This window comes from Pelobates fuscus, chromosome 8 (assembly GCF_036172605.1).
Source record: "Pelobates fuscus isolate aPelFus1 chromosome 8, aPelFus1.pri, whole genome shotgun sequence".
Taxonomy (NCBI): Eukaryota; Metazoa; Chordata; class Amphibia; order Anura; family Pelobatidae; genus Pelobates; species Pelobates fuscus.
In genome coordinates, this window is record NC_086324.1 from 6,059,177 (window position 1) to 6,086,687 (window position 27,511).

Consider the following 27,511-nt stretch of genomic DNA (forward strand, 5'->3'; position numbering starts at 1 on the left):
TTAAACACCTAATATTCCTGAAATAAAATCACTGCTGGCAGCGTGTATCTCTCCTCCTAGCTAAACGCAGGAATTCTATGCGTTGCGTAAATCTTGGTTTGTGGCTATTGTTGTGTAATTGTCAGAGCAGAACAAAAGGTACAATGAACACAGAAATAAACACATTCCTTCATCTCTTCCGGCTCTTCAAAAGCAATTTTCAATTTTCTACCTCGCTTGACAATCTTCATCCAAAAATAAGTCAAATTAGGAAATACATGGACCAAATACCATCACCATGTGTGAGGTCTGCTGAACCCCACATTTTGTCACATTGTGTCTAACCTTCTCCTCATGTATGAACCCACGAACTCCACTCAATGCTCCCCACTGTCTGAACCCACAATCTCAATCAAATTGTGTGTATTTATTTTACAGAATAATATAGAACTGTTACTGGAATATTGATTCCATTACAAAAGAAATTAAAGTAAATGAATAATATGCACATTTAATCCAAAGATTGAGGGTCCGTTAGATCTACAGGTGACTTTTGTCCCAGTTGTCTGAATGGCCATTGTCCATCAATTCTGGGACTTGCTTAAAGGAATAGAGGTGTATTGTTTGGAGAACACAGCGTGTGACGCCCAAAGTCACCTTCTGCATTGTCATTACCGCTAAATCCACTGAAAAGGAAAGGTCTCATATTACGGGACTAAGCAAAATAATGGACAAAACCAGTATTGGTATCAATAATCATATCAATTAAACCGTTGGAACTGTCATAAAAAACAAACCACTAAACCCACCGTGAAACCAGTGAACACTATCTTGGCGACCTATGTTTCTACCCTACCCTTACCTTTTGTGTCACTATACCCCACTCCCTTTAGCATGTTAGCTCACTGAGCAGGGCCCTCACTCCCTCTGTTACTGTGTCACTATACCCCACTCCCTCTAACATGTAAACTCACTGAGCAGGACCTCAATCCCTCTGTTACTGTGTCACTATACCCCACTCCCTCTAGCATGTAACATAACTGAGCAGGGCCTCAATCCCTCTGTTACTGTGTCACTATACCCCACTCCCTCTAACATGTAAGCTCACTGAGCAGGGCCCTCAAGCCCTCTGTTACTGTGTCACTATACCCCACTCCCTGTAACATGTAAACTCACTGAGCAGGGCCCTCAATCCCTCTGTTACTGTGTCACTATACCCCACTCCCTCTAACATATAAGCTCACTGAGCAGGCCCTCAATCCCTCTGTTACTGTGTCACTATACCCCACTCCCTCTAACATGTAAACTCACTGAGCAGGGCCTCAATCCCTCTGTTACTGTGTCACTATACCCCACTCCCTCTAACATGTAAACTCACTGAGCAGGGCCTCAATCCCTCTGTTACTGTGTCACTATACCCCACTCTCTCTAACATGTAAACTCACTGAGCAGGGCTCAATCCCTCTGTTACTGTGTCACTATACCCCACTCCCTCTAACATGTAAACTCACTGAGCAGGCCCTCAATCCCTCTGTTACTGTGTCACTATACCCCACTCCCTCTAACATGTAAACTCACTGAGCAGGGCCTCAATCCCTCTGTTACTATGTCACTATACCCCACTCCCTCTAACATATAAGCTCACTGAGCAGGCCCTCAATCCCTCTGTTACTGTGTCACTATACCCCACTCCCTCTAACATGTAAACTCACTGAGCAGGGCCTCAATCCCTCTGTTACTGTGTCACTATACCCCACTCTCTCTAACATGTAAACTCACTGAGCAGGGCCCCTAATCCCTCTGTTACTGTGTCACTATACCCCACTCCCTCTAACATATAAGCTCACTGAGCAGGCCCTCAATCCCTCTGTTACTGTGTCACTATACCCCACTCCCTCTAACATGTAAACTCACTGAGCAGGGCCTCAATCCCTCTGTTACTGTGTCACTATACCCCACTCCCTCTAACATGTAAACTCACTGAGCAGGGCCTCAATCCCTCTGTTACTGTGTCACTATACCCCACTCCCTCTAGCATGTAAATTCACTGAGCAGGCCCTCAATCCCTCTGTTACTGTGCCACTATACCCCACTCCCTCTAACATGTAAACTCACTGAGCAGGCCCTCAATCCCTCTGTTACTGTCACTATACCCCACTCCCTCTAACATGTAAATGCACTGAGCAGGGCCCTCAATCCCTCTGTTACTGTGTCACTATACCCCACTCCCTGTAACATGTAAACTCACTGAGCAGGGCCCTCAATCCCTCTGTTACTGTGTCACTATACCCCACTCCCTCTAACATGTAAACTCACTGAGCAGGCCCTCAATCCCTCTGTTACTGTGTCACTATACCCCACTCCCTCTAACAAGTAAACTCACTGAGCAGGGCCTCAATCCCTCTGTTACTGTGTCACTATACCCCACTCCCTCTAGCATGTAAATTCACTGAGCAGGCCCTCAATCCCTCTGTTACTGTGTCACTATACCCCACTCCCTCTAACATGTAAACTCACTGAGCAGGCCCTCAATCCCTCTGTTACTGTGTCACTATACCCCACTCCCTCTAACATGTAACCTCACTGAGCAGGCCCTCAAACCCTCTGTTACTGTGTCACTATACCCCACTCTCTCTAACATGTAAACGCACTGAGCAGGGCCCTCAATCCCTCTGTTACTGTGTCACTATACCCCACTCCCTGTAACATGTAAACTCACTGAGCAGGCCCTCAATCCCTCTGTTACTGTGTCACTATACCCCACTCCCTGTAACATGTAAGCTCACTGAGCAGGGCCCTCAATCCCTCTGTTACTGTGTCACTATACCCCACTCCCTCTAACATGTAAACTCACTGAGCAGGGCCTCAATCCCTCTGTTACTATGTCACTATACCCCACTCCCTCTAACATATAAGCTCACTGAGCAGGCACTCAATCCCTCTGTTACTGTGTCACTATACCCCACTCTCTCTAACATGTAAACGCACTGAGCAGGGCCCTCAATCCCTCTGTTACTGTGTCACTATACCCCACTCCCTCTAACATGTAAACTCACTGAGCAGGCCCTCAATCCCTCTGTTACTGTGTCACTATACCACACTCCCTCTAACATGTAAACGCACTGAGCAGGGCCCTCAATACCTCTGTTACTGTGTCACTATACCCCACTCCCTGTAACATGTAAACTCACTGAGCAGGGCCCTCAATCCCTCTGTTACTGTGTCACTATACCCCACTCCCTCTAACATGTAAACTCACTGAGCAGGCCCTCAATCCCTCTGTTACTGTGTCACTATACCCCACTCCCTCTAACAAGTAAACTCACTGAGCAGGGCCCTCAATCCCTCTGTTACTGTGTCACTATACCCCACTCCCTCTAACATGTAAACTCACTGAGCAGGTCCCTCAATCCCTCTGTTACTGTGTCACTATACCCCACTCCCTCTAACAAGTAAACTCACTGAGCAGGGCCTCAATCCCTCTGTTACTGTGTCACTATACCCCACTCCCTCTAGCATGTAAACTCACTGAGCAGGCCCTCAATCCCTCTGTTACTGTGTCACTATACCCCACTCCCTCTAACATGTAAACTCACTGAGCAGGACCCTCAATCCCTCTGTTACTGTGTGCCACACTCTGGAACTTGTTGGCGATATATAAATATTAATAATAATTGCTGGAAACAAATATTGAAATGCACATAAAGCAAGAAGACTATCGATAGGAATTGACACAGAATAAGGGTTATTTTCAAAGTGAATTTAAAATGTCCAATATTCTTTACCTCACCCATGATTCATCCGGCCTTAAACCTGAAATTCACTTAGAAATCTCACTTTGATGAAGAAACCCGTCGGTTTAATTAATGCAGCTCCGGAAATACTGTGAAACTCCTGATGTGAGTTACAATCCGTTCTCCGTGTTTGGCCACTCGGCTCTGGACTCACAGCGGTCAGTTTGTGAGGTCACTCTATTCTATATGGCGACTGCAGACTCACTGAGAGATATAAGAAGCCCAATGTCTCTGCATAGAGTATATCACAGAGCTCCACAGCAATAAACCTCCCTTAAATGTGCAGTGTGTGAGCGTATCACAGAGCTCCACAGCAATAAAACTCCCAGTAACGTGAAATGTATTGGGTGTATCACAGAGCTCCACATTAATAAAACTCCCAGTAACGTGAAATGTATGAGTGTATCACAGAGCTCCACATTAATAAAACTCCCAGTAACGTGAAATGTATGAGTGTATCACAGAGCTCCACATTAATAAAACTCCCAGTAATGTGTAGTGTATTGGGTGTATCACAGAGCTCCACAGCAATACAACTCCTAGTAAAGTGCAGTGTATGAACGTATCACAGAGCTCCCCAGCAATAAGATTCATAGTAATGTGCAGTGTCCGCCTATCACAGAGCTCCGCAGCAATAAAACTCCCAGTAATGTGCAGTGTGTATGAACGTATCACAGAGCTCCACAGCAATAAAACTCATAGTAATGTGCAGTGTGTAAGCCTATCACAGAGCTCCCCAGCAATAAAACTCCCAATAAAACTCCCAGTAATGTGCAGTGTGTGAGCGTATCACAGAGCTCCACATTAATAAAACTCTCAGCAATGTGCAATGTGTTGTAATGGTTATTATATAACGGCTTACCACGTGGGTTCTATGGCTATTATATAACGGCTAACTATTACATAACGGCTAACCACGTGGGTTCAATGGTTATTATAAAACGGCTTATCACATGGGTGTAATGGTTATTATATAACGGCTTATCACGTGGGTGTAATGGTTATTATAAAACGGCTTACCACGTGGTTCTATGGCTATTATATAACGGCTAACCACGTGGGTCTAATGGTTATATAACGGCTGACCATGTGGTGTAATGGTTATTATATAACGGCTTATCATGTGGGTGTAATGGTTATTATATAACGGCTTACCACGTGGCGTAATTGTTATTTTCTAACGGCTTACCACGTGGATTCAATGGCTATTAAATAACGGCTAACCACGTGGGTCTAATGGTTATATAACGCACAGTAATGTGCAGTGTGTATGAACGTATCACAGAGCTCCACAGCAATAAAACTCATAGTAATGTGCAGTGTGTAAGCCTATCACAGAGCTCCCCAGCAATAAAACTCCCATTATGTAATGGTTAGCCGTTATATCATAGCCATAGAACCCACGTGGTAAGCCGTTATATAATAACCATTACAACACGTGGTAAGCGTTATATAATTACCATTACACCACGTGGTAAGCCGTTATGTAATAACCATTGAACCCACGTGGTTAGCCGTTATGTAATAGCCATTGAACCCACGTGGTAAGCCGTTATATAGTAACCATTACACCCACGTGATAAGCCGTTATATATCACAGAGCTCCCCAGCAATAAAACTCCCATTATGTAATGGTTAGCCGTTATATAATAGCCATAGAACCCACGTGGTAAGCCGTTATATAATAACCATTACAACACGTGGTAAGCGTTATATAATTACCATTACACCACGTGGTAAGCCGTTATGTAATAACCATTGAACCCACGTGGTTAGCCGTTATGTAATAGCCATTGAACCCACGTGGTAAGCCGTTATATAGTAACCATTACACCCACCCACGTGATAAGCCGTTATATATCACAGAGCTCCACAGCAATAAAACTCCATGTGTAGTGTATAAGCTTATCACAGAGCTCAGCAGTAATAAAACTCATTGTAATGTGCAGTGTCAGCCTATCACAGAGCTCCACAGCTATAAAACTCTCAGTAATGTTCAGTGCGTGAGCCTACCACAGAGCTCCACAGCAATAAATGTAATATGTGATACAATATAAATGTAATATCCAGTTATTATGGTGCTGGGGTGGTCGTGATGCCCCCAGCCCCCCATATAGTGACACTGTCCCTCGGTATTGTATTTCTGATGGTAAGTGTGATTTGGGGAATCCTGTTCTGAATTCAGGCTGGCTGCATTGACCTTAAAGGAACATTAAGAATGCTAAACTTTCTATGGAAACGGTTGGATCAGATTATGGCTATATGGATTGCACATTGTGATAGCGAATATTTAGCCCTCAATGAATTACTGTGTTCATTCTCTGTTTGCAGTTTGAATACCTGGTAACGCACGCGAGTGGCTGCCGTCCACACAACCTGCCTCCGTTACTAACACCTGTCGCTACAGAACACTGAAAGGTGAGATTCCTGAGGTTTTGGCAACAGTTTAACTGTGGTTGTTCTGCTTGAGCTGTGTGTGATGGAGATATTGTTATTGCTTTTGTGCTGTGTCTATTGTTTTCTGTGTCAGTGTATGCAGCGCTGAGAACATTAAAGGGTTACTCCAACCATAAACACTGTTTTATTAAAATACTGAAGCCCTTGCAGGCATAGCCTCTCCCTTTTATAAGAAAACAAAACCCTTCCTTGTAATCCCACACCAAGACCATGTTCTACCGGCAGCCCGATCTACCGGTGATGTCGGTCCCCCTGGCTGCAGGTCGAGGTACATCTTGAAGGCCGGGTTGAAGGAAGACTTGGGCGGCACAAATTATGCATTGTGCTGCCATTGTTTGTCTGACGCCAGCGTTCTATGCGGAAGGTGAGAGGGAGCCCGCATCCATGAAGTTACAAACACTGGGACATAAAACCACTGTCTTGGCTCAAAATAATTTACAATCCTGCAGATAACAATGGCGAGGAATTGGTAACGCTTTTTAATTGTGAATTCTATTACGGTGAAACGTGTCGTGAACTCCTTAACCAGATATAAAGTAAGTTTCACTAAATGACTTATCTTATGGATACATTTTATTAAATGATTATACGAGCGGTCTACAGGTTAATACAGACAGTTACAATCTATTTTGTATCGTTTAAATAAAATAATCCACGAGAGATTGCAAAATTGTGCATTTCCCTAATTTAATTTTTTCTTAATATTTGGAGATGTCCCTAATGTTTACATTTATCTCTATGGGCTGGATGTTGCCTTAGGTTTTTGCCCCAAGTTTGGCGCCTTTTTTGGTAGAATGCTATTTCTTTATAGTTTTGATATTTCAGGCAGAATTTCCCAGAATTCTTTGAGTAATTCTCTCCATTTCTCCAGGTGTATACGAAGCAGGTCTGAGGCTCTAATAAACGGTTGCTCTGTGTGTTGATAATGTTCTCTAGTTACCGTTTCTTCTACTCTTTGTCAGGAAAGATTATTCTGTTTATCTATCGGGTCGTGGGCCCAACTTGTGGTCAAAGATGTGTTGGGTTTTTATATGAACAGTCAGGTTATCGCTGCAATAAAGAACTATTCTCAGCCATGGGCACATATTGTGTAATATGCCCCTCAATATGGGTTTTTGGGGGTTGCATAGATTCTGTGCGAGTGGAATCTTGTAGACAGACAGAGGAAGAAATCTATGATTTTCATAAAACAAAATTGTCTCCATTTATAAGGTGTGGACATATCCCACAAATTAACACAGTGATGTAGACATTCTGTATCGGAGTGACGTGCATTTTATCCACCATAATATCAGAGAGTGGGCTAGCAGATCGTACACTGACATTAACGCCTTAAGGACACATGACATGTGTGACATGTCATGATTCCCTTTTATTCCAGAAGTTTGGTCCTTAAGGGGTTAAACAAATTGTCTTCTTTGGCTATAGGTGATGGACCATTAGACCACGTGGTAAGTCGTTATATAATAACCATAGAACCCACGTGATAAGCCGTTATATAATTACCATTACACAACATGGTCAGCCGTTATATAACCATTAGACCCACGTGGTAAGCCGTTATATAATAACCATTACAACACGTGGTGAGCGTTATATAATTACCATTACACCACGTGGTAAGCCATTATATTATAACCATTGAACCCACGTGGTTAGCCGTTATGTAATAGCCATTGAACCCACGTGGTTAGCCGTTATATAATAGCCATAGAACCCACGTGGTAAGCCGTTATATAATAACCATTACAACACGTGGTAAGCGTTATATAATTACCATTACACCACGTGGTAAGCCGTTATATAATAACCATTACACCACGTGGTCAGCCGTTATATAACCATTAGACCCACGTGGTTAGCCATTATGTAATAGCCATTGAATCCAAGTGGTAAGCCGTTAGATAATAACCATTACGCCACGTGGTAAGCCGTTATATAATAACCATTACACCCACGTGATAACCATTAGATTACGTGGCAGGCTGTTATAGAATAACCGTTAGATTATGTGGCAGGCTGTTATATAATAACCGTTAGATTACGTGGCAGGCTGTTATATAATAACCGTTAGATTATGTGGCAGGCTGTTATATAATAACCGTTAGATTACGTGGCAGGCTGTTATATAATAACCGTTAGATGACGTGGCAGGCTGTTATATAATAACCGTTAGACCACGTGGCAGGCTGTTATATAATAACCGTTAGACCACGTGGCAGGCTGTTATATAATAACCGTTAGATTACGTGGCAGGCTGTTATATAATAACCGTTAGTTAGACCACGTGGTAGCCTGTAATACTGGCAGGTGCGTTTTCTTATAATTCAGAGTGTTCTTCTTCCGACATGCAGGGATTTGTAGTAATTATGACAAGGTGACAGCTTCCTATCCTCCTATCATGTGAGCGTGTGTTTAAATCTCATGGATTTTATTATACTGTGTGGTACACTGCCACGGATTATGTTGGAGCTGTGTAAATTAATAATATAAAACCTCTTATCCTTATGTTAATAAAGTGAAAAAGAGAATAATAAACACCAGGTTTCAAACCTTAAAAAAGCTACATTGTGATTTGACGATACACAGTTTATAGTTGCACACAAGTCACACCACAAACATGCAGCCTGCGTCTCTACCCTCGCACAGCAATCCAGCCTGCGTGCTGTATGTGCGGTGCATAGCTGTGGATTGAATCCAGTAATATGAATTAGCCCCGTTCCAGCAATATACGTACTGTACCTGCTACGGGAGATTACATTTCACAATGAGTTGAACTCATTTTTTTTTTTTTTGTGTTAAAATTATTGTTTTTTGGGGGGATTTGAGTTTTGAAAAATATTTTTAGCGTTACCAAGACTGCAGGGCTGGCTGCGCTGAGCGATTCATGGGGCTGCTGAATCGTCTCTACCCGTTTAATGATGTGTTCCTACCACTCGGTGCATCTGTTGAAAAGATTGGACCTGGAGCCCCTCCTTGCTCCAGGCAGATGTTAGTCCAAAATCTCTTCTCTGGATCGTCTCGTCCACTTAAAGTGACGGTGTAAGGATTTATCAGCCAGAACTGCTTATTGGCCCATGTCTAAAGCCAGAGGCCGTATTTGTTTCATTTTAGAGGAAAATGTGAAATAATTGATGGTAATCTGTGGTAAAATAAAATTGAAAGCATAGAGATACTGAGCAGGTTTCCCAGAGTCCTTCATTGCTGCGGGCAGGTCAGGCTCGCTAACGGTGTGACAGTGAGACGGTTAACCCTTTCTCCAGATCTAGATTCCATGTTTGCCAAAAAGCAGGTCACTACTGAGATTCCTGGACAGCGTCTGCCGAATTCCTGCTGGCTGGAAGATTCCTGGAAGCGATGATCATTCATTTCTACTGGAAACATTTATTTGAACCTAAACCTATTATTTTTATTTGTTTATTTAGTTACTTTTAACACTTGGTCTCAAATTTCAAACCTAAATTATTGGAAGAAACATCTCACGGGTACTTTATGGGTTCATTTATCTGAGAAAGATCTGGACAATATTTTTGGTTTGTTTTTAACTTTTTTTTCAGTATCTCGAAATATAAAGACCACCAGGGGATAACATTCCATTTGTATTTTTCATTTTTTTACACAGAAAGAAATGAGATTATTTAATGTGACATTTTGTTAAATTGTATTCGACACTTTTTATTGACTTTTTTTTTCAATATTTTGGCATTTATAGAAATAACCAGCGAATAAGGTTTTTATTATCTAAACAGTGACATGAGATCCTAACTAGAGTAGGTTGCCGTAGTTACAGCTCGGGTTTTACAATTCACCACCGGTTATATTTTAGAAAATCAACCCCTTAATGTCTGAAAAAGTCAAATATATGGAACAAAAACCGACACAAAGGCGAGCTTTTTTATAAAACGTGTCTTTTGATATCAATTATAGTTAATTGATCCGATATAAAGACTTCTAATCCTCTAAACACTGGTTACTAAATGAAATCCCACGGCACAGCAGGAGTTAAATAGTCCGAGCCATCCCTCGCTGCCCATCCTAACATTCTGTGTCTCCGGACGCACAGGGCTGATGGGATTTGTGCAGGGTCAGTACAGGTTGACGTGAGTATTCGGTCAATGCTCTTAGCACTAATCCTTGTATTTCTCTGTTTGCTGACAGGAAGACATGGGGGATGTACGGCTCGTCACCAGCCCAGGTATTCCCAGGAGCTGTGTCAGCAGGGAGTGCTCCTTACCAGCAGCAGCACCAGCCTTCGCCTTGACACCCAGGAACAGCCGGGTCTGTGTGGGCAGCACAGCCAGAATAGATGGAAAGGTAACGGTGGCAGTATTGTTTCATACAGTCTCTGTAGGTACCTCGCGGGGGTGGGGGGCAGTATTGTTTAATCCATTATGTAGGTACATGGTGGGGGGGCAGTATTGTTTCATACAGTCTGTAGGTCCCATTAGAATGCTCTCTGCCCTTTCATTCCCCCATCATTTGAATGCTCTGTGCCCTCTCACCCATCATTAGAATGCTCTGCGCCCTTTCATCCCCCATCATTAGAATGCTCAGTGCCCTCTCCCCCATCATTAGATTGCTCTGCGCCCTTTCATCCCCATCATTAGAATGCTCTGTGCCCTCTCACCCCATCATTAGAATGCTCAGCGCTCTCACACCTCATCATTACAATGCTCTGCGCCCTCTCACCCAATCATTAGAATGCTCTGTGCCCTCTCACCCCATCATTAGAATGCTCAGTGCCCTCTCACCCCATCATTAGAATGCTCTGCGCCCTTTCATTCCCATCATTAGAATGCTCTGTGCCCTCTCACCCCATCATTAGAATGCTCAGCGCCCTCTCACCCCATCATTAGAATGCTCTGCGCCCATTCATCACCCATCATTAGAATGCCATGTGCCCTATCATTCCCATTACCTTTAGAATGCTCTGTGCCCTCTCAGCCCATCATTAGAATGCTCAGCGCTCTCTCACCTCATCATTACAATGCTCTGCGCCCTCTCACCCAATCATTAGAATGCTCTGCGCCCTCTCACCCCATCATTAGAATGCTCAGTGCCCTCTCGCCCCATCATTAGAATGCTCTGCGCCCTTTCATTCCCATCATTAGAATGCTCTGTGCCCTCTCACCTCATCATTAGAATGCTCAGCGCCCTCTCACCTCATCATTAGAATGCTCTGCGCCCTCTCACCCCATCATTAGAATGCTCAGTGCCCTCTCACCCCATCATTAGAATGCTCTGCGCCCTCTCACCCCATCATTAGAATGACCTGCGTCCATTCATCACCCATCATTAGAATGCCATGTGCCCTATCATTCCCATTACCCTTAGAATGCTTTATGCCCTCTCACCCCATCATTAGAATGCTCTGCGCCCTTTCACCCCATCATTAGAATGCTCTGCGCCCTCTCACTCCTTCATTAGAATGCTCAGCGCCCTTTCACCCTCATCATTAGAATGCTCTGTGCCCTCTCACTCCATCATTAGATTGCTCTGTACCCTCTCACTCCATCATTAGAATGCTCTGTGCCCTCTCACTCCATCATTAGAATGCTCAGTGCCCTCTCCCCCATCATTAGAATGCTCTGCGCCCTCTCACTCCATCATTAGAATGCTCAGCGCCCTTTCACCCTCATCATTAGAATGCTCTGCGCCCTCTCACCTCATCATTAGAATGCTCTGCGCCCTTTCATTCCCCATCATTAGAATGCTCTGCGCCCTCTCACCCAATCATTAGAATGCTCTGCGCCCTTTCACCCCCCATCTTTAGAATGCTCTGTGCCCTCTCACTCCATCATTAATGCTCTGTGCCCTTTCACCCCATCATTAGAATGCTCTGTGCCCTCTCACTCCATCATTAGAATGCTCAGTGCCCTCTCACCCCATCATTAGAATTCTCTGTGCAATATCATTCCCATCATTAGAATGCTCTGTGCCCTCTCACCCCATCATTAGAATGCTCTGTGCCCATTCATCCCCATCATTAGAATGCTCTGCACCCATTCATCCCCCATCATTAGAATGCTCTGCACTCATTCATCCCCATCATTAGAATGCTCTGCACCCATTCATCCCCCATCATTAGAATGCTCTGCACCCATTCATCCCCCATCATTAGAATGCTCTGCACCCATTCATCCCCCATCATTAGAATGCTCTGCACCCATTCATCCCCATCATTAGAATGCTCTGCACCCATTCATCCCCATCATTAGAATGCTCTGCACCCATTCATCCCCATCATTAGAATGCTCTGCACCCATTCATCCCCATCATTAGAATGCTCTGCACCCATTCATCCCCATCATTAGAATGCTCTGCGCCCTCTCACCCCATCATTAGAATGCTCTGCGCCCTCTCATTCCATCATTAGAATGCTCTGTGCCCTATCATTCCCATCATTAGAATGCTCTGTGCCCTCTCACCCCATCATTAGAATGCTCTGTGCCCATTCATCCCCATCATTAGAATGCTCTGTGCCCATTCATCCCCATCATTAGAATGCTCTGCGCCCATTCATCCCCCATCATTAGAATGCTCTGCACCCATTCATCCCCCATCATTAGAATGCTCTGCACCCATTCATCCCCCATCATTAGAATGCTCTGCGCCAATTCATCCCCCATCATTAGAATGCTCTGTGCCCATTCATCCCCCATCATTAGAATGCTCTGTGCCCTTTCATTCCCATCATTAGAATTCTCTGTGCCCTCTCACCCCATCATTAGAATGCTCTGTGCCCTCTCACCCCATCATTAGAATGCTCTGCACCCATTCATCCCCATCATTAGAATGCTCTGTGCCCTCTCACCCCATCATTAGAATGCTCTGTGCCCTCTCACCCCATCATTAGAATGCTCTGTGCCCTATCATTCCCATCATTAGAATGCTCTGTGCCCTCTCACCCCATCATTAGAATGCTCTGTGCCCTCTCACCCCATCATTAGAATGCTCTGTGCCCATTCATCCCCCATTATTAAAATGCTCTGCGCCCATTCATCACCCATCATTAGAATGCCATGTGCCCTATCATTCCCATTACCTTTAGAATGCTCTGTGCCCTCTCAGCCCATCATTAGAATGCTCAGCGCTCTCTCACCTCATCATTACAATGCTCTGCGCCCTCTCACCCAATCATTAGAATGCTCTGCGCCCTCTCACCCCATCATTAGAATGCTCAGTGCCCTCTCACCCCATCATTAGAATGCTCTGCGCCCTTTCATTCCCATCATTAGAATGCTCTGTGCCCTCTCACCTCATCATTAGAATGCTCAGCGCCCTCTCACCTCATCATTAGAATGCTCTGCGCCCTCTCACCCCATCATTAGAATGCTCAGTGCCCTCTCACCCCATCATTAGAATGCTCTGCGCCCTCTCACCCCATCATTAGAATGACCTGCGTCCATTCATCACCCATCATTAGAATGCCATGTGCCCTATCATTCCCATTACCCTTAGAATGCTTTATGCCCTCTCACCCCATCATTAGAATGCTCTGCGCCCTTTCACCCCATCATTAGAATGCTCTGCGCCCTCTCACTCCATCATTAGAATGCTCAGCGCCCTTTCACCCTCATCATTAGAATGCTCTGTGCCCTCTCACTCCATCATTAGATTGCTCTGTACCCTCTCACTCCATCATTAGAATGCTCTGTGCCCTCTCACTCCATCATTAGAATGCTCAGTGCCCTCTCCCCCATCATTAGAATGCTCTGCGCCCTCTCACTCCATCATTAGAATGCTCAGCGCCCTTTCACCCTCATCATTAGAATGCTCTGCGCCCTCTCACCTCATCATTAGAATGCTCTGCGCCCTTTCATTCCCCATCATTAGAATGCTCTGCGCCCTCTCACCCAATCATTAGAATGCTCTGCGCCCTTTCACCCCCCATCTTTAGAATGCTCTGTGCCCTCTCACTCCATCATTAATGCTCTGTGCCCTTTCACCCCATCATTAGAATGCTCTGTGCCCTCTCACTCCATCATTAGAATGCTCAGTGCCCTCTCACCCCATCATTAGAATTCTCTGTGCAATATCATTCCCATCATTAGAATGCTCTGTGCCCTCTCACCCCATCATTAGAATGCTCTGTGCCCATTCATCCCCATCATTAGAATGCTCTGCACCCATTCATCCCCATCATTAGAATGCTCTGCACTCATTCATCCCCATCATTAGAATGCTCTGCACCCATTCATCCCCCATCATTAGAATGCTCTGCACCCATTCATCCCCCATCATTAGAATGCTCTGCACCAATTCATCCCCCATCATTAGAATGCTCTGCACCCATTCATCCCCCATCATTAGAATGCTCTGCACCCATTCATCCCCCATCATTAGAATGCTCTGCACCCATTCATCCCCATCATTAGAATGCTCTGCACCCATTCATCCCCATCATTAGAATGCTCTGCACCCATTCATCCCCATCATTAGAATGCTCTGCACCCATTCATCCCCATCATTAGAATGCTCTGCGCCCTCTCACCCCATCATTAGAATGCTCTGCGCCCTCTCATTCCATCATTAGAATGCTCTGTGCCCTATCATTCCCATCATTAGAATGCTCTGTGCCCTCTCACCCCATCATTAGAATGCTCTGTGCCCATTCATCCCCATCATTAGAATGCTCTGTGCCCATTCATCCCCATCATTAGAATGCTCTGCGCCCATTCATCCCCCATCATTAGAATGCTCTGCACCCATTCATCCCCCATCATTAGAATGCTCTGCACCCATTCATCCCCCATCATTAGAATGCTCTGCGCCAATTCATCCCCCATCATTAGAATGCTCTGTGCCCATTCATCCCCCATCATTAGAATGCTCTGTGCCCTTTCATTCCCATCATTAGAATTCTCTGTGCCCTCTCACCCCATCATTAGAATGCTCTGTGCCCTCTCACCCCATCATTAGAATGCTCTGCACCCATTCATCCCCCATCATTAGAATGCTCTGTGCCCTCTCACCCCATCATTAGAATGCTCTGTGCCCTATCATTCCCATCATTAGAATGCTCTGTGCCCTCTCACCCCATCATTAGAATGCTCTGTGCCCTCTCACCCCATCATTAGAATGCTCTGTGCCCATTCATCCCCCATTATTAGAATGCTCTGCACCCATTCATCCCCCATCATTAGAATGCTCTGCACCCCTTCATCCCCATCATTAGAATGCTCTGTGCCCTTTCATTCCCATCATTAGAATGCTCTGTGCCCTCTCACCCCATCATTAGAATGCTCTGCACCCATTCATCCCCCATCATTAGAATGCTCTGCACCCATTCATCCCCCATCATTAGAATGCTCTGCACCCATTCATCCCCCATCATTAGAATGCTCTGTGCCCTTTCATTCCCATCATTAGAATGCTCTGTGCCCTCTCACCCCATCATTAGAATACTCTGCACCCATTCATCCCCCATCATTAGAATGCTCTGCACCCATTCATCCCCCATCATTAGAATGCTCTGTGCCCTCTCACCCCATCATTAGAATGCTCTGCACCCATTCATCCCCCATCATTAGAATGCTCTTTGCCCTCTTCCATTCCGAGATTGAATGGTGCTCTTCACATGCTCTTTATTGATTTTAGTTTGGCAGTTCTGATTCTTTTTTTAGTAAAATATGATTTTACAAAGTATATTAACTCTCCGGTTTTGATGATGTGATTTTGAAGACATTCACATTGGAAGCGGATCTGTGTCCCCGGCCAAGTGATTAGCTTTGTATTTTGCGTGGTTGTTAAAGGGAACAGCCTGCAGACTTGGCATTCAGTATTTAGTGTGAGATTTCTGGAGCTCAGAGACTGGAAAACATACCTAGACTGTGAGGTCTGACTTTCCAGATATTAAGTGAGTAGCTGAGCACTTTGTCTTGGCTTTGGCCGCTGTGCAGAATGTGCTCACAGCTAGCACTATACATCACCTAATAAATGGATACAGGTGTGTGTGGGAGCACGGGTGTCACCTGTAACGCAGTGCTGACTGCTCCCGTGCTGTATCCAAACTCTGTAACCTAATTTATATCCCAACCGTGCGACTCCTTCCATGATGCTTCATCAGAAACCCGCAGAACCTGCCTCCATAACTCCCATCATCTTGTGCTTGGCAGTGGCACGTTGATTAGCCATTTAGGTGAGTGTCGGTGTTTGTGTTGATGGTGGCGCACAGTGACCCTGATGTGGTTCTCGCAATATAACACATGGACTCCCTGATCATAAGGATGGGTAAAACCCCACGAAGTCCACTTTGTGTGCCACGGCCACGGGAGAGTATGGCAGCAAAGAGTGGGACAGGTAAACGTGATTAATGTTTGTAAGGTTCTGTTAGAAACGTGTTGCGTCACTGCTTACCTTCTTAGGTGTCACTCTCTTTCTGACTCTGGCGGCGGGGGCTCTGAACACCACCCAGTGATTCCGCTTCCCCTTCATCCTCTGGTTTCTTTTTTTATCGCACATGCAGCGACTCTGAATTCCTGAATATTCATTCTTTCAAAAATCACCCCGTGTGTCTGGATTAATTCCATTACTGCCTGCTTTATATTTGCTGTCCGATATCTGTCCAGTTGTTTCAGCCATGGGATAGAACAGGCTATCTCCATCCTGATAACTCGTACGGTTAATAATCTCCTGTCTGCACTTTGTTGATATCCCACATCAGTTCTGTTTTTGGCTTTTTCCATTATTTTCGTAAGACCTTTCTGTCAGACTGGATGATGGGAAAGGGATATTTTGCATGTTTAGTACTCAAAATGCAAGGACTACTCTCCAAATGACTATTTTTTTTACTTTTATAGTTTAGTAACTTTTATCATTTTTATTAGCGTTAATGTAGAGCCAACATTTTGCGCCAAGCTTTACAATTATAAAATGGGGATACACACAGACAAAAGGTGAAGAGGGTCTGGTCTAAGGAGCTTACAATCTAGAGAGGTCTTACAAAAAGTTCGAGGTCATTTTCAAAGTATTTAACAGAAATTTCCAAATGTTTGACTTCTTCTTGTCTGCATCTGCTGGTACCTTCCAAGAAATAAAAGCAGGAAAGTAACCAGTGTGATTGCTCCTGTATTAATCCTCTGGATGACGGTGAGTTCTCTAGATCGCAGCGCAATGGCCGTCATTGTGCCATGTGTCCAAGCTGCTCTGTGTCCCCAGTAATGGCCAGCGGCACCCCGGCTGTGCACGTCGCATGTACTGGTGATAAATGTTCAGGTTATTTCCACTGTCATGCTCGGCTTATTTAATCTACTATCCGAATACTGGGGACACGATTTGAACCACATGCATCAAACGTCTTGTAGACGATCAGGCCTACGTTGGGGCTAAACTGGGTGGTTTTGTTTCTGTTTCAAGTAAACACAGAAGAGGAAGTCGGCTTTATTGGAGATTGGCTGCTGGGAGATGACTTGTGTTATTTTAGTTCCACTAAAATATTTTTGTGTCGGAAGTATACGAGGAACTTATGAAAATGTTTAAAATAAACCCTTATCTAACATTTAGCATTATTTAAATTTTGTATTTCAATGTTTTACCAGCCAATTGTAAAGAGCTGCAGTGAAACCAAACATAACATCAATGACACGTGCTGCTCAGGTAGTGTGTGTTATAGGAGGTGTGGGGAGCTGCAGTGAGTGTGCTGCTCAGGTAGTGTGGGTTATAGGAGGTGTGGGGAGCTGCAGTGAGCGTGCTGCTCAGGTAGTGTGTGTTATAGGAGGTGGGGGAGCTGCAGTGAGCGTGCTGCTCAGGTAGTGTGTGTTATAGGAGGTGTGGGGAGCTGCAGTGAGCGTGCTGCTCAGGTAGTGTGGGTTATAGGAGGTGTGGGGAGCTGCAGTGAGCGTGCTGCTCAGGTAGTGTGGGTTATAGGAGGTGTGGGGAGCTGCAGTGAGCGTGCTGCTCAGGTAGTGTGTGTTATAGGAGGTGGGGGAGCTGCAGTGAGCGTGCTGCTCAGGTAGTGTGTGTTATAGGAGGTGTGGGGAGCTGCAGTGAGCGTGCTGCTCAGGTAGTGTGGGTTATAGGAGGTGTGGGGAGCTGCAGTGAGCGTGCTGCTCAGGTAGTGTGGGTTATAGGAGGTGTGGGGAGCTGCAGAGAGCGTGCTGCTCAGGTAGTGTGTGTTATAGGTGTGGGGAGCGTCAGTGAGCGTGCTGCTCAGGTAGTGTGGGTTATAGGAGGTGTGGGAAGCTGCAGTGAGCATGTTGCTCAGGTAGTGTGTGTTATAGGAGATGTGGGGAGCTGCAGTGAGTGTGCTGCTCAGGTAGTGTGGGTTATAGGAGGTGTCGGGAGCTGCAGTTAGCATGCTGCTCAGGTAGTGTGGATTACAGGAGGTGTGTGGAGCTGCAATTAGCGTGCTGCTCAGGTAGTGTGGGTTATAGGAGGTGTGGGGAGCTGCAGTGAGTGTGATGCTCAGGTAGTGTGTGTTATAGGAGGTGTGGGGAGCTGCAGAGAGCGTGCTGCTCAGGTAGTGTGTGTTATAGGTGTGGGGAGCGACAGTGAGCGTGCTGCTCAGGTAGTGTGGGTTATAGGAGGTGTGGGAAGCTGCAGTGAGCATGTTGCTCAGGTAGTGTGTGTTATAGGAGATGTGGGGAGCTGCAGTGAGGGTGCTGCTCAGGTAGTGTGTGTTATAGGAGGTGGGGGAGCTGCAGTGAGCGTGCTGCTCAGGTAGTGTGTGTTATAGGAGGTGGGGGAGCTGCAGTGAGCGTGCTGCTCAGGTAGTGTGTGTTATAGGAGGTGGGGGAGCTGCAGTGAGCGTGCTGCTCAGATAGTGTGTGTTATATGAGGTGTGGGGAGCTGCAGTGAGCGTGCTGCTCAGGTAGTGTGGGTTACAGGAGGTGTGGGAGCTGCAGTGAGCGTGCTGCTCAGGTAGTGTGGGTTACAGGAAGTGTAGGGAGCTGCAGTGAACATGCTGCTCAGGTAGTGTGGGTTACAGGAGCTGTAGGGAGCTGCAGTGAGTGTGCTGCTCAGGTAGTGTGGGTTACAGGAGGTGTAGGGAGCTGCAGTGAGTGTGCTGCTCAGGTAGTGTGGGTTATAGGAGGTGTGTGGAGCTGCAGTGAGTGTGCTGCTTAGGTAGTGTGTGTTATAGGAGGTGTGGAGAGCGGCAGTGAGCGTGCTACTCAGGTAGTGTGTGTTATAGGCGGTGTGGGGAGCTGCAGTGAGCGTGCTGCTCAGGTAGTGTGGGTTATAGGAGGTGTCGGGAGCTGCAGTTAGCATGCTGCTCAGGTAGTGTGGATTACAGGAGGTGTGTGGAGCTGCAATGAGCGTGCTGCTCAGGTAGTGTGGGTTATAGGAGGTGTGGGGAGCTGCAGTGAGCGTGCTGCTCAGGTAGTGTGGGTTATAGGATGTGTGGGAGCTGCAGTGAGCGTGCTGCTCAGGTAGTGTGGGTTATAGGAGGTGTGTGGAGCTGCAATGAGCGTGCTGCTCAGGTAGTGTGGGTTATAGGAGGTGTGTGGAGCTGCAATGAGCGTGCTGCTCAGGTAGTGTGGGTTATAGGAAGTGTGGGAGCTGCAGTGAGCGTGCTGCTCAGGTAGTGTGTGTTATAGGAGGTGTGGGGAGCTGCAGTGAATGTGCTGCTCAGGTAGTGTGGGTTATAGGAGGAGTGGTGAGCTGCAGTGAGCGTGCTGCTCAGGTAGTGTGAGTTATAGGAGGTGTGGCAGCTGCAGTGAGTGTGCTGCTCAGGTAGTGTGGGTTATAGGAGGAGTGGTGAGCTGCAGTGAGCGTGCTGCTCAGGTAGTGTGGGTTATAGGAGGTGTGGCAGCTGCAGTGAGTGTGCTGCTCAGGTAGTGTGGGTTATAGGAGGTGTGGGGAGCTTCAGTCAGCGTGCTGCTCAGGTAGTGTGTGTTATAGGAGGTGTGGGGAGCTGCAGTGAGCGTGTTGCTCAGGTAATGTGTTTTATAGGAGGTGTGAGGAGCTACAGTCAGTGTGTTGCTTAGGTAGTGTGGGTTATAGGAGGTGTGGGGAGCTGCAGTGAGCATGCTGCTCAGGTAGTGTGGGTTATAGGAGGTGTGTGGAGCTGCAATGAGCATGCTGCTCAGGTAGTGTGGGTTATAGGAAGTGTGGGAACTGCAGTGAGCGTGCTGCTCAGGTAGTGTGGGTTATAGGAGGTGTGGGAGCTGCAGTGAGCGTGCTGCTCAGGTAGTGTGGGATTTAGGAGGTGTGGGGAGTTGCAGTGAGTGTGCTGCTCAGGTAGTGTGGGTTATAGGAGGAGTGGGAGCTGCAGTGAGTGTGCTGCTCAGGTAGTGTGGATTACAGGAGGAGTGGTGAGCTGCAGTGAGCGTGCTGCTCAGGTAGTGTGGATTACAGGAGGAGTGGTGAGCTGCAGTGAGCGTGCTGCTCAGGTAGTGTGTGTTATAGGAGGTGTGGGAGCTGCAGTGAGCGTGCTGCTCAGGTAGTGTGGGTTATAGGAGGTGGGGGGGCTGCAGTGAGTGTGCTGCTCAGGTAGTGTGAGTTATAGGAGGTGGGGGGGCTGCAGTGAGTGTGCTGCTCAGGTAGTGTGTGTTATAGGAGGTGTCTGGAGCTGCAGTGAGCGTGCTGATCAGGTAGTGTGAGTTATAGGAGGTGGGGGGGCTGCAGTGAGTGTGCTGCTCAGGTAGTGTGAGTTATAGGAGGTGGGGGGGCTGCAGTGAGTGTGCTGCTCAGGTAGTGTGGGTTATAGGAGGTGTGGGAAGCTGCAGTGAGCATGCTGCTCAGGTAGTGTGGATTACAGGAGGAGTGGTGAGCTGCAGTGAGCGTGCTGCTCAGGTAGTGTGAGTTATAGGAGGTGGGGGGCTGCAGTGAGTGTGCTGCTCAGGTAGTGTGAGTTATAGGAGGTGGGGGGGCTGCAGTGAGTGTGCTGCTCAGGTAGTGTGAGTTATTCGAGGTGAGGAGAGCTGCAGTGAGCGTGCTGCTCAGGTAGTGTGTGTTATAGGAGGTGTGGGAGCTGCAGTGAGCGTGCTGCTCAGGTAGTGTGTGTTATAGGAGGTGTGGGAGCTGCAGTGAGTGTGCTGCTCAGGTAGTGTGAGTTATAGGAGGTGGGGGGGCTGCAGTGAGTGTGCTGCTTGGGTAGTGTGGGTTACAGGAGGTGTGGCAGCTGCAGTTAGTGAAGACTTGTTTTTGTTGCAAGTGTCTTGGAAGTTGGGTTGCTGTGGAGTTAAGGTGCTAAATATCAGTTTAAATTTAAAACTGAAATCCCAAAGTAAAACTGTCCGTTTTTGTACGAGCCGGAGACTGATAATGGCCCGTTCTAATCCTTTTTTTGTTTGTATTTTATTTAACTCCGTGCAATCCATGTTAATTAGTTTAACCCCTGCAATGCTGTATGCACAGGCGTGTGGCCCTAGAAAGCGAACGGCCCAGCGAGTCGTCTAACGTCAGGGTCTCCTCTATTTAACTTTTAGACTATTTATTGAAACTACTGCCTGCAGAGGAAAACCTCTCCCTGTTTGGAACGCGTTTCCCGAATTCTCCATTTAACGCAATGGGCGGGTGTTAATCATTTTTGGGAAAATCTTTCAGCGAATTCATTGCATCGCTCCTGTGAAAGAGCTTAGTCATCTCTCTGAATTCAATGTATTATATTAACCCCAGGTAAACCCCGGTTTAACCCAGGCTAGGACTCAGAGCTTTCCCAACATTCCTCAGACCATAAATGGTATCGCTGTGGCTGATAAGGAAGTGAGCAGGAAGCTGGCGGAGCGGACTCGCTGGTCGGGGCTGTGTAACGGCTTGCCTTTGTTATTACATGAAACAATGCTGTTTATATGTCAGTGCATACCTATGAAATCGCTGATAACTTGCCATTTCATATTTCAGGTTATATTAACCCTTTCATCCCATTAACATTAACACTGCAATATCGAGGGGTTTTATTCACTAAACAGAATCAGTGTGTTAGGTTTATTTTATTTTTTTTGTGTTTATTCCTTCTTTAATACTACAATCATTTAATGACGTTTTTAGAGACAAAGCGCAAAATTAATAATTATTCTAGTTAAAAACAAGACTATAAATCGTTTCCTTCCTCCTCTGATTTGTTGCCGTCTCTCACCGTGTGACCTGTCCACTTCTTCCGTCTTAAGACCTGTCAACATCGCATGCTTATCGCACTCCTCTGACTTGACCCCGCCCCCTGTTTGCCACCAGGCGCCCAGCTCAGTGCGCTCGTTATACATTACGGCTGTGCTTCGGAGCGGAATCTGTCACTTTGTAGAATGTTACCAGCTCCTAGTTTCGATTAATTTTCATATTTTTGTAGTTAATCTCACACAACGCGCGGCGCTGTAAGGGGAAACCTGTGGAAGTTTCCTGCGTAAAATTTCAAAATGGTTGGCGGAGTGGGAATTATCTGCCGTTCTCACCTGACGAGCCCGATACTCACATATTGAGCGTCTTCCATCCCATTGTAATTTGTGTTTATTGTTTGTGGAGTTTTTAAACTTGCTTCAGCAAGCGTTTGTTTATTTACGGAGATCTCCCACACTCAGGTCACATCGGTTCATGGTGAGGAAACATCGTCCTGTATGAATCTAAACAGGAAGGAGCTGGTATTATATTTTGGGGGGCGATATGGAGCCCAGCAATGCCCAAGCTTTTATTGGAAAATAAACTATGGCATGCACGGCGTGAGAACTTTCAGTGCAATTCTCCCATCCTCGTGGTTAATAGTTAAACCCTCTCTGTCCCCATGCACTGCTCGTTCGGATTCCTGCAATGTTCGGCATGCGGGGGGAGAATGACCTAACGTATCACTACCAGTTAATGTGTCTATTTTCCCACTAAATGCCCCAGCAGCAAGTCGCTTGACTTTAATCAAGGTCTGTCTGAAAGCATTTGAGTTATTCAGAATATTTAATTCCTCCTGAACGTGGAGTTTAACAGAAACTAACGAGCGCTCAGATTGGCTCCATCATAATTCGCCCACTTGGGTTCTTGGGGTGCCTTGTAGTATAGGAGCTGTGGGGTACATATGGAGATCATGGGTTGGAATTATTAGGGTTCCTTGGTGGAGTCTTAGGGTGCTGGAGGGCAGGGGTGAAATTGTAGGGTGCATGGCTGTATAAATGGGTTTCTTTGTAAAGGGTTCTGAAATATATCAAACAGTTTTTCAGACTCCAAACGCGCAGGATGAATGAATAAATGAAAAAATGGGCAAATTATGTTTTGAAGTCAGGCCGAACTAAAATAATATAACGTGGTGTGCAAGTCCACGAGCCACAAACACTGTTACTTTCAAATTGCGGTTTCAGAGACAGTCGTTTATTAATAATGAAATTGTGGCGCCAGCATGTTCAGTAGCGGCGCACAATGGGAGGCTAATCCTGCAAGCAGGGCGTCACTAGGTGCACTCAGAGCAGCTGCAGTTTATTTCTTTTGTCGTTTCTCGGGTAGTGAGGTGGCTGTACTGTACCGGCCCCCATTGGCTCAGAACTGCCTTGCTGCTCTACATGGCGTGTCCTTTGTAAAACAAAATGTATGATGCCTGTCACAGTTTAATTTATGGGGATTGGGGACCCGGAGTTTGTGACGCTTGGGGCGGACATTGCTTGTGTGTTATTGCAGAGGTGGTAAAAACTAATACAGTGAGTGCATGGAATGGCCTTCCAGCCGAGGTGGTAGAGACTAATGCAGTGAGTGCATGGAATAGCCTTCCAGCAGAGGTGGTAGAGACTAAAACAGTGAGTGCATGGAATAGCCTTCCAGCAGAGGTGGTAGAGACTAATGCAGTGAGTGCATGGAATAGCCTTCCAGCAGAGGTGGTAGAGACTAATGCAGTGAGTGCATGGAATAGCCTTCCAGCAGAGGTGGTAGAGACTAAAACAGTGAGTGCATGGAATAGCCTTCCAGCAGAGGTGGTAGAGACTAATGCAGTGAGTGCATGGAATAGCCTTCCAGCAGAGGTGGTAGAGACTAATACAGTGAATGCATGGAATGGCCTTCCAGCCGAGGTGGTAGAGATTAATACAGTGAGTGCATGGAATGACCTTCCAGCAGAGGTGGTAGAGACTAATACAGTGAGTGCATGGAATAGCCTTCCAGCAGAGGTGGTAGAGACTAATGCAGTGAGTGCATGGAATAGCCTTCCAGCAGAGGTGGTAGAGACTAATGCAGTGAGTGCATGGAATAGCCTTCCAGCAGAGGTGGTAGAGACTAATGCAGTGAGTGCATGGAATAGCCTTCCAGCAGAGGTGGTAGAGACTAAAACAGTGAGTGCATGGAATAGCCTTCCAGCAGAGGTGGTAGAGACTAATGCAGTGAGTGCATGGAATGGCCTTCCAGCCGAGGTGGTAGAGATTAATACAGTGAGTGCATGGAATGACCTTCCAGCAGAGGGGGTAGAGACTAATACAGTGAGTGCATGGAATAGCCTTCCAGCAGAGGTGGTAGAGACTAATGCAGTGAGTACATGGAATAGCCTTCCAGCAGAGGTGGTAGAGACTAATGCAGTGAGTGCATGGAATAGCCTTCCAGCAGAGGTGGTAGAGACTAATGCAGTGAGTGCATGGAATAGCCTTCCAGCAGAGGTGGTAGAGACTAATACAGTGAGTGCATGGAATGGCCTTCCAGCAGAGGTGGTAGAGATTAATACAGTGAGTGCATGGAATGACCTTCCAGCAGAGGTGGTAGAGACTAATACAGTGAGTGCATGGAATAGCCTTCCAGCAGAGGTGGTAGAGACTAATGCAGTGAGTACATGGAATAGCCTTCCAGCAGAGGTGGTAGAGACTAATGCAGTGAGTGCATGGAATAGCCTTCCAGCAGAGGTGGTAGAGACTAATGCAGTGAGTGCATGGAATAGCCTTCCAGCAGAGGTGGTAGAGACTAATACAGTGAGTGCATGGAATGGCCTTCCAGCAGAGGTGGTAGAGATTAATACAGTGAGTGCATGGAATGACCTTCCAGCAGAGGTGGTAGAGACTAATACAGTGAGTGCATGGAATAGCCTTCCAGCAGAGGTGGTAGAGACTAATGCAGTGAGTGCATGGAATGGCCTTCCAGCAGAGGTGGTAGAGAGTATTACAGTGAGTGCATGGAATAGCCTTCCAGCAGATGTGGTAGAGACTAATACAGTGAGTGCATGGAATGGCCTTCCAGCAGAGGTGGTAGAGACTAATACAGTGAGTGTATGGAATGGCCTTCCAGCAGAGGTGGTAGAAACTAAAACAGTGAGTGCATGGAATGGCCTTCCAGCAGAGGTGGTAGAGACTAATGCAGTGAGTGCATGGAATAACCTTCCAGCAGAGGTGGTAAAAACTAATACAGTGAGTGTATGGAATGGCCTTCCAGCAGAGGTGGTAGAGACTAATACAGTGAGTGCATGGAATAGTCTCCCAGCAGAGGTGGTAGAAGCCAACATAATCCTCCTGCGCAGGAATTTTAGATAATTCTGTAACATGGGTTGTTAGAATGGAGGTTGCAATGTATTTATATAACCTGGTATTATTATTATAAAATTTCTACCAATGTTCCTCAATGTTCTCCCGTTTCTCTGTGCTCCGTGGCAGGTTAAGGGCTCTCCTGACCCTCAGATAACGTGGTACCGACACAGCCAGCCTGTGGTAGAATGTGATCGCCGCGTCGTGGAGAGGAATGCCAGGGGAACTTTCTGCCTCATCATAAAGAACGTGACTGAAGAGGACGGTGGGAAATATACCTGTGAGGCCGTTAATGACGCAGGTGTTCGCCAGGTGACCGTAGAGCTGACCGTGGAAGGTAAGTTATCGCTGGGAGTGTATATATAGCAAGAATACATCATCCCATTAAACGTACACCGACGGCGTTTCCAAGGCTCCACGTTCCAATATTAACAGCCTTCCGGGAACACACAGATAGCTGCGGACAGACGCTTTCTCCATTATATTAACTTATTCTGTTTTTACGTCTTATTCTGTTTTTACGCCTTTATTTCTTCAGTTTTTATAGAATTTTTATGATTCGATACAAAACTGACTCATTGTACAAAGGGTTTCATAAATACAGACAAACAGCATCTCACAAACAGAAGGAGGTGGGTGGGCAGTAATATAGGTAGGTGCACAAAGAGGAACATGATGGTAATTATTAACCATGGGGTGAGTGTGGATTGTGACTTGAAGCCCCTCTAACTCCTATATTTTAAGTCAGCCATTGATAGAAGCGCACACAAAAAGATCCTGAAATGTTCACTAATATAAATGGGTATTTATTTATTACCTTAGAGGTAAGTGCCCAGAATGGATAAAGGTAAGGGCCTGGCTTTATGGCCCTAGGTAGAGGTGAGTGCCCAGTATGGATAAAGGTGAGTGCCAGGCATGGATAAAGGTGAGTGCCCAGCTCTGGGTTGAAGTGAGTGCCCAGCTCTGGGTTGAAGTGAGTGCCCGGCTCTGGGTTGAAGTGAGTGCCCGGCTCTGGGTCGTGGTGAGTGCCCGGCTCTGGGTCGTGGTGAGTGCCCGGCTCTGGGTAGCGGTGAGTGCCCGGCTCTGGGTAGCGGTGAGTGCCCGGCTCTGGGTAGCGGTGAGTGCCCGGCTCTGGGTAGCGGTGAGTGCCCGGCTCTGGGTAGCGGTGAGTGCCTGGCTCTGGGTAGCGGTGAGTGCCTGGCTCTGGGTAGCGGTGAGTGCCTGGCTCTGGGTAAAGGTGAATGCCCGGCATTGATAAAGGCGAGTGCCTGGAATAGATAAAGGTGAGTGCTCAGCTCTGGGTAGAGGCGAGTGCCCAGCTCTGGGTAGAGGTGAGTGGCTGGCATGGATAAAGGTGAATGCCCGGCATGGATAAAGGTGAGTGCCCAGAATGGGTAGAGGTGAGTGCCCGGCTCTGGATAAAGGTGAGTGCCCAGAATGGATAAAGGCGAGTGCCCGGCATGGATAAAGGTGACTGGTCCTGGGTAGAGGTGAGTACTTACCATTGAAAAGTGCCTAATATCACAGATTTGCAATAGTTGTCTCAGAATACAGACACAGCAATGATTTGCCATCTACAGATTGACTGGTCTGGGCATGCAGTGTGTGACTGATTCCAGCAGGGGGTGCTGTCACTGCACAGAACCCATAATGCAGTGTTACAATGTGTTCCATAGCTCAGGGGTTCCCGGTCTGTGGTCGATCTACCCTGTGGTGTAATTATAGAATATCCAGGGGCCACACTGACAGCTCTTTATTACATCTACTCTGCAGCTCATGTGAGAGATCCAAGGATGGCAGACCCAATAAAGGAGGGCATGAGATGGGCATATCTCTGCCACCTGCTTCGCGGGCATCAGGCAGGCTGCTAATCTGGGTGGTATTATAAAATTAAAAAATCATTTTGACATTTCTGCTATTTTTATAATGATTTGA

The 27,511-nt window shown here is 46.5% G+C and overlaps 1 protein-coding gene across 1 annotated transcript in view; it reads left to right on the forward strand.

Moving 5' to 3' along the window:
* Positions 1-27,511, forward strand: part of MYLK (myosin light chain kinase) — a 246,733-nt gene that overhangs the window by 10,107 nt on the left and 209,115 nt on the right. Inside the window, exons 2-4 of the mRNA XM_063429182.1 lie at positions 6,105-6,191; positions 10,389-10,544; positions 25,706-25,913. Of these exons, the coding sequence (XP_063285252.1) occupies positions 10,395-10,544; positions 25,706-25,913 (358 nt within the window). The 5' untranslated portion in view covers positions 6,105-6,191; positions 10,389-10,394. The remainder of the gene's footprint in view (positions 1-6,104; positions 6,192-10,388; positions 10,545-25,705; positions 25,914-27,511) is intronic.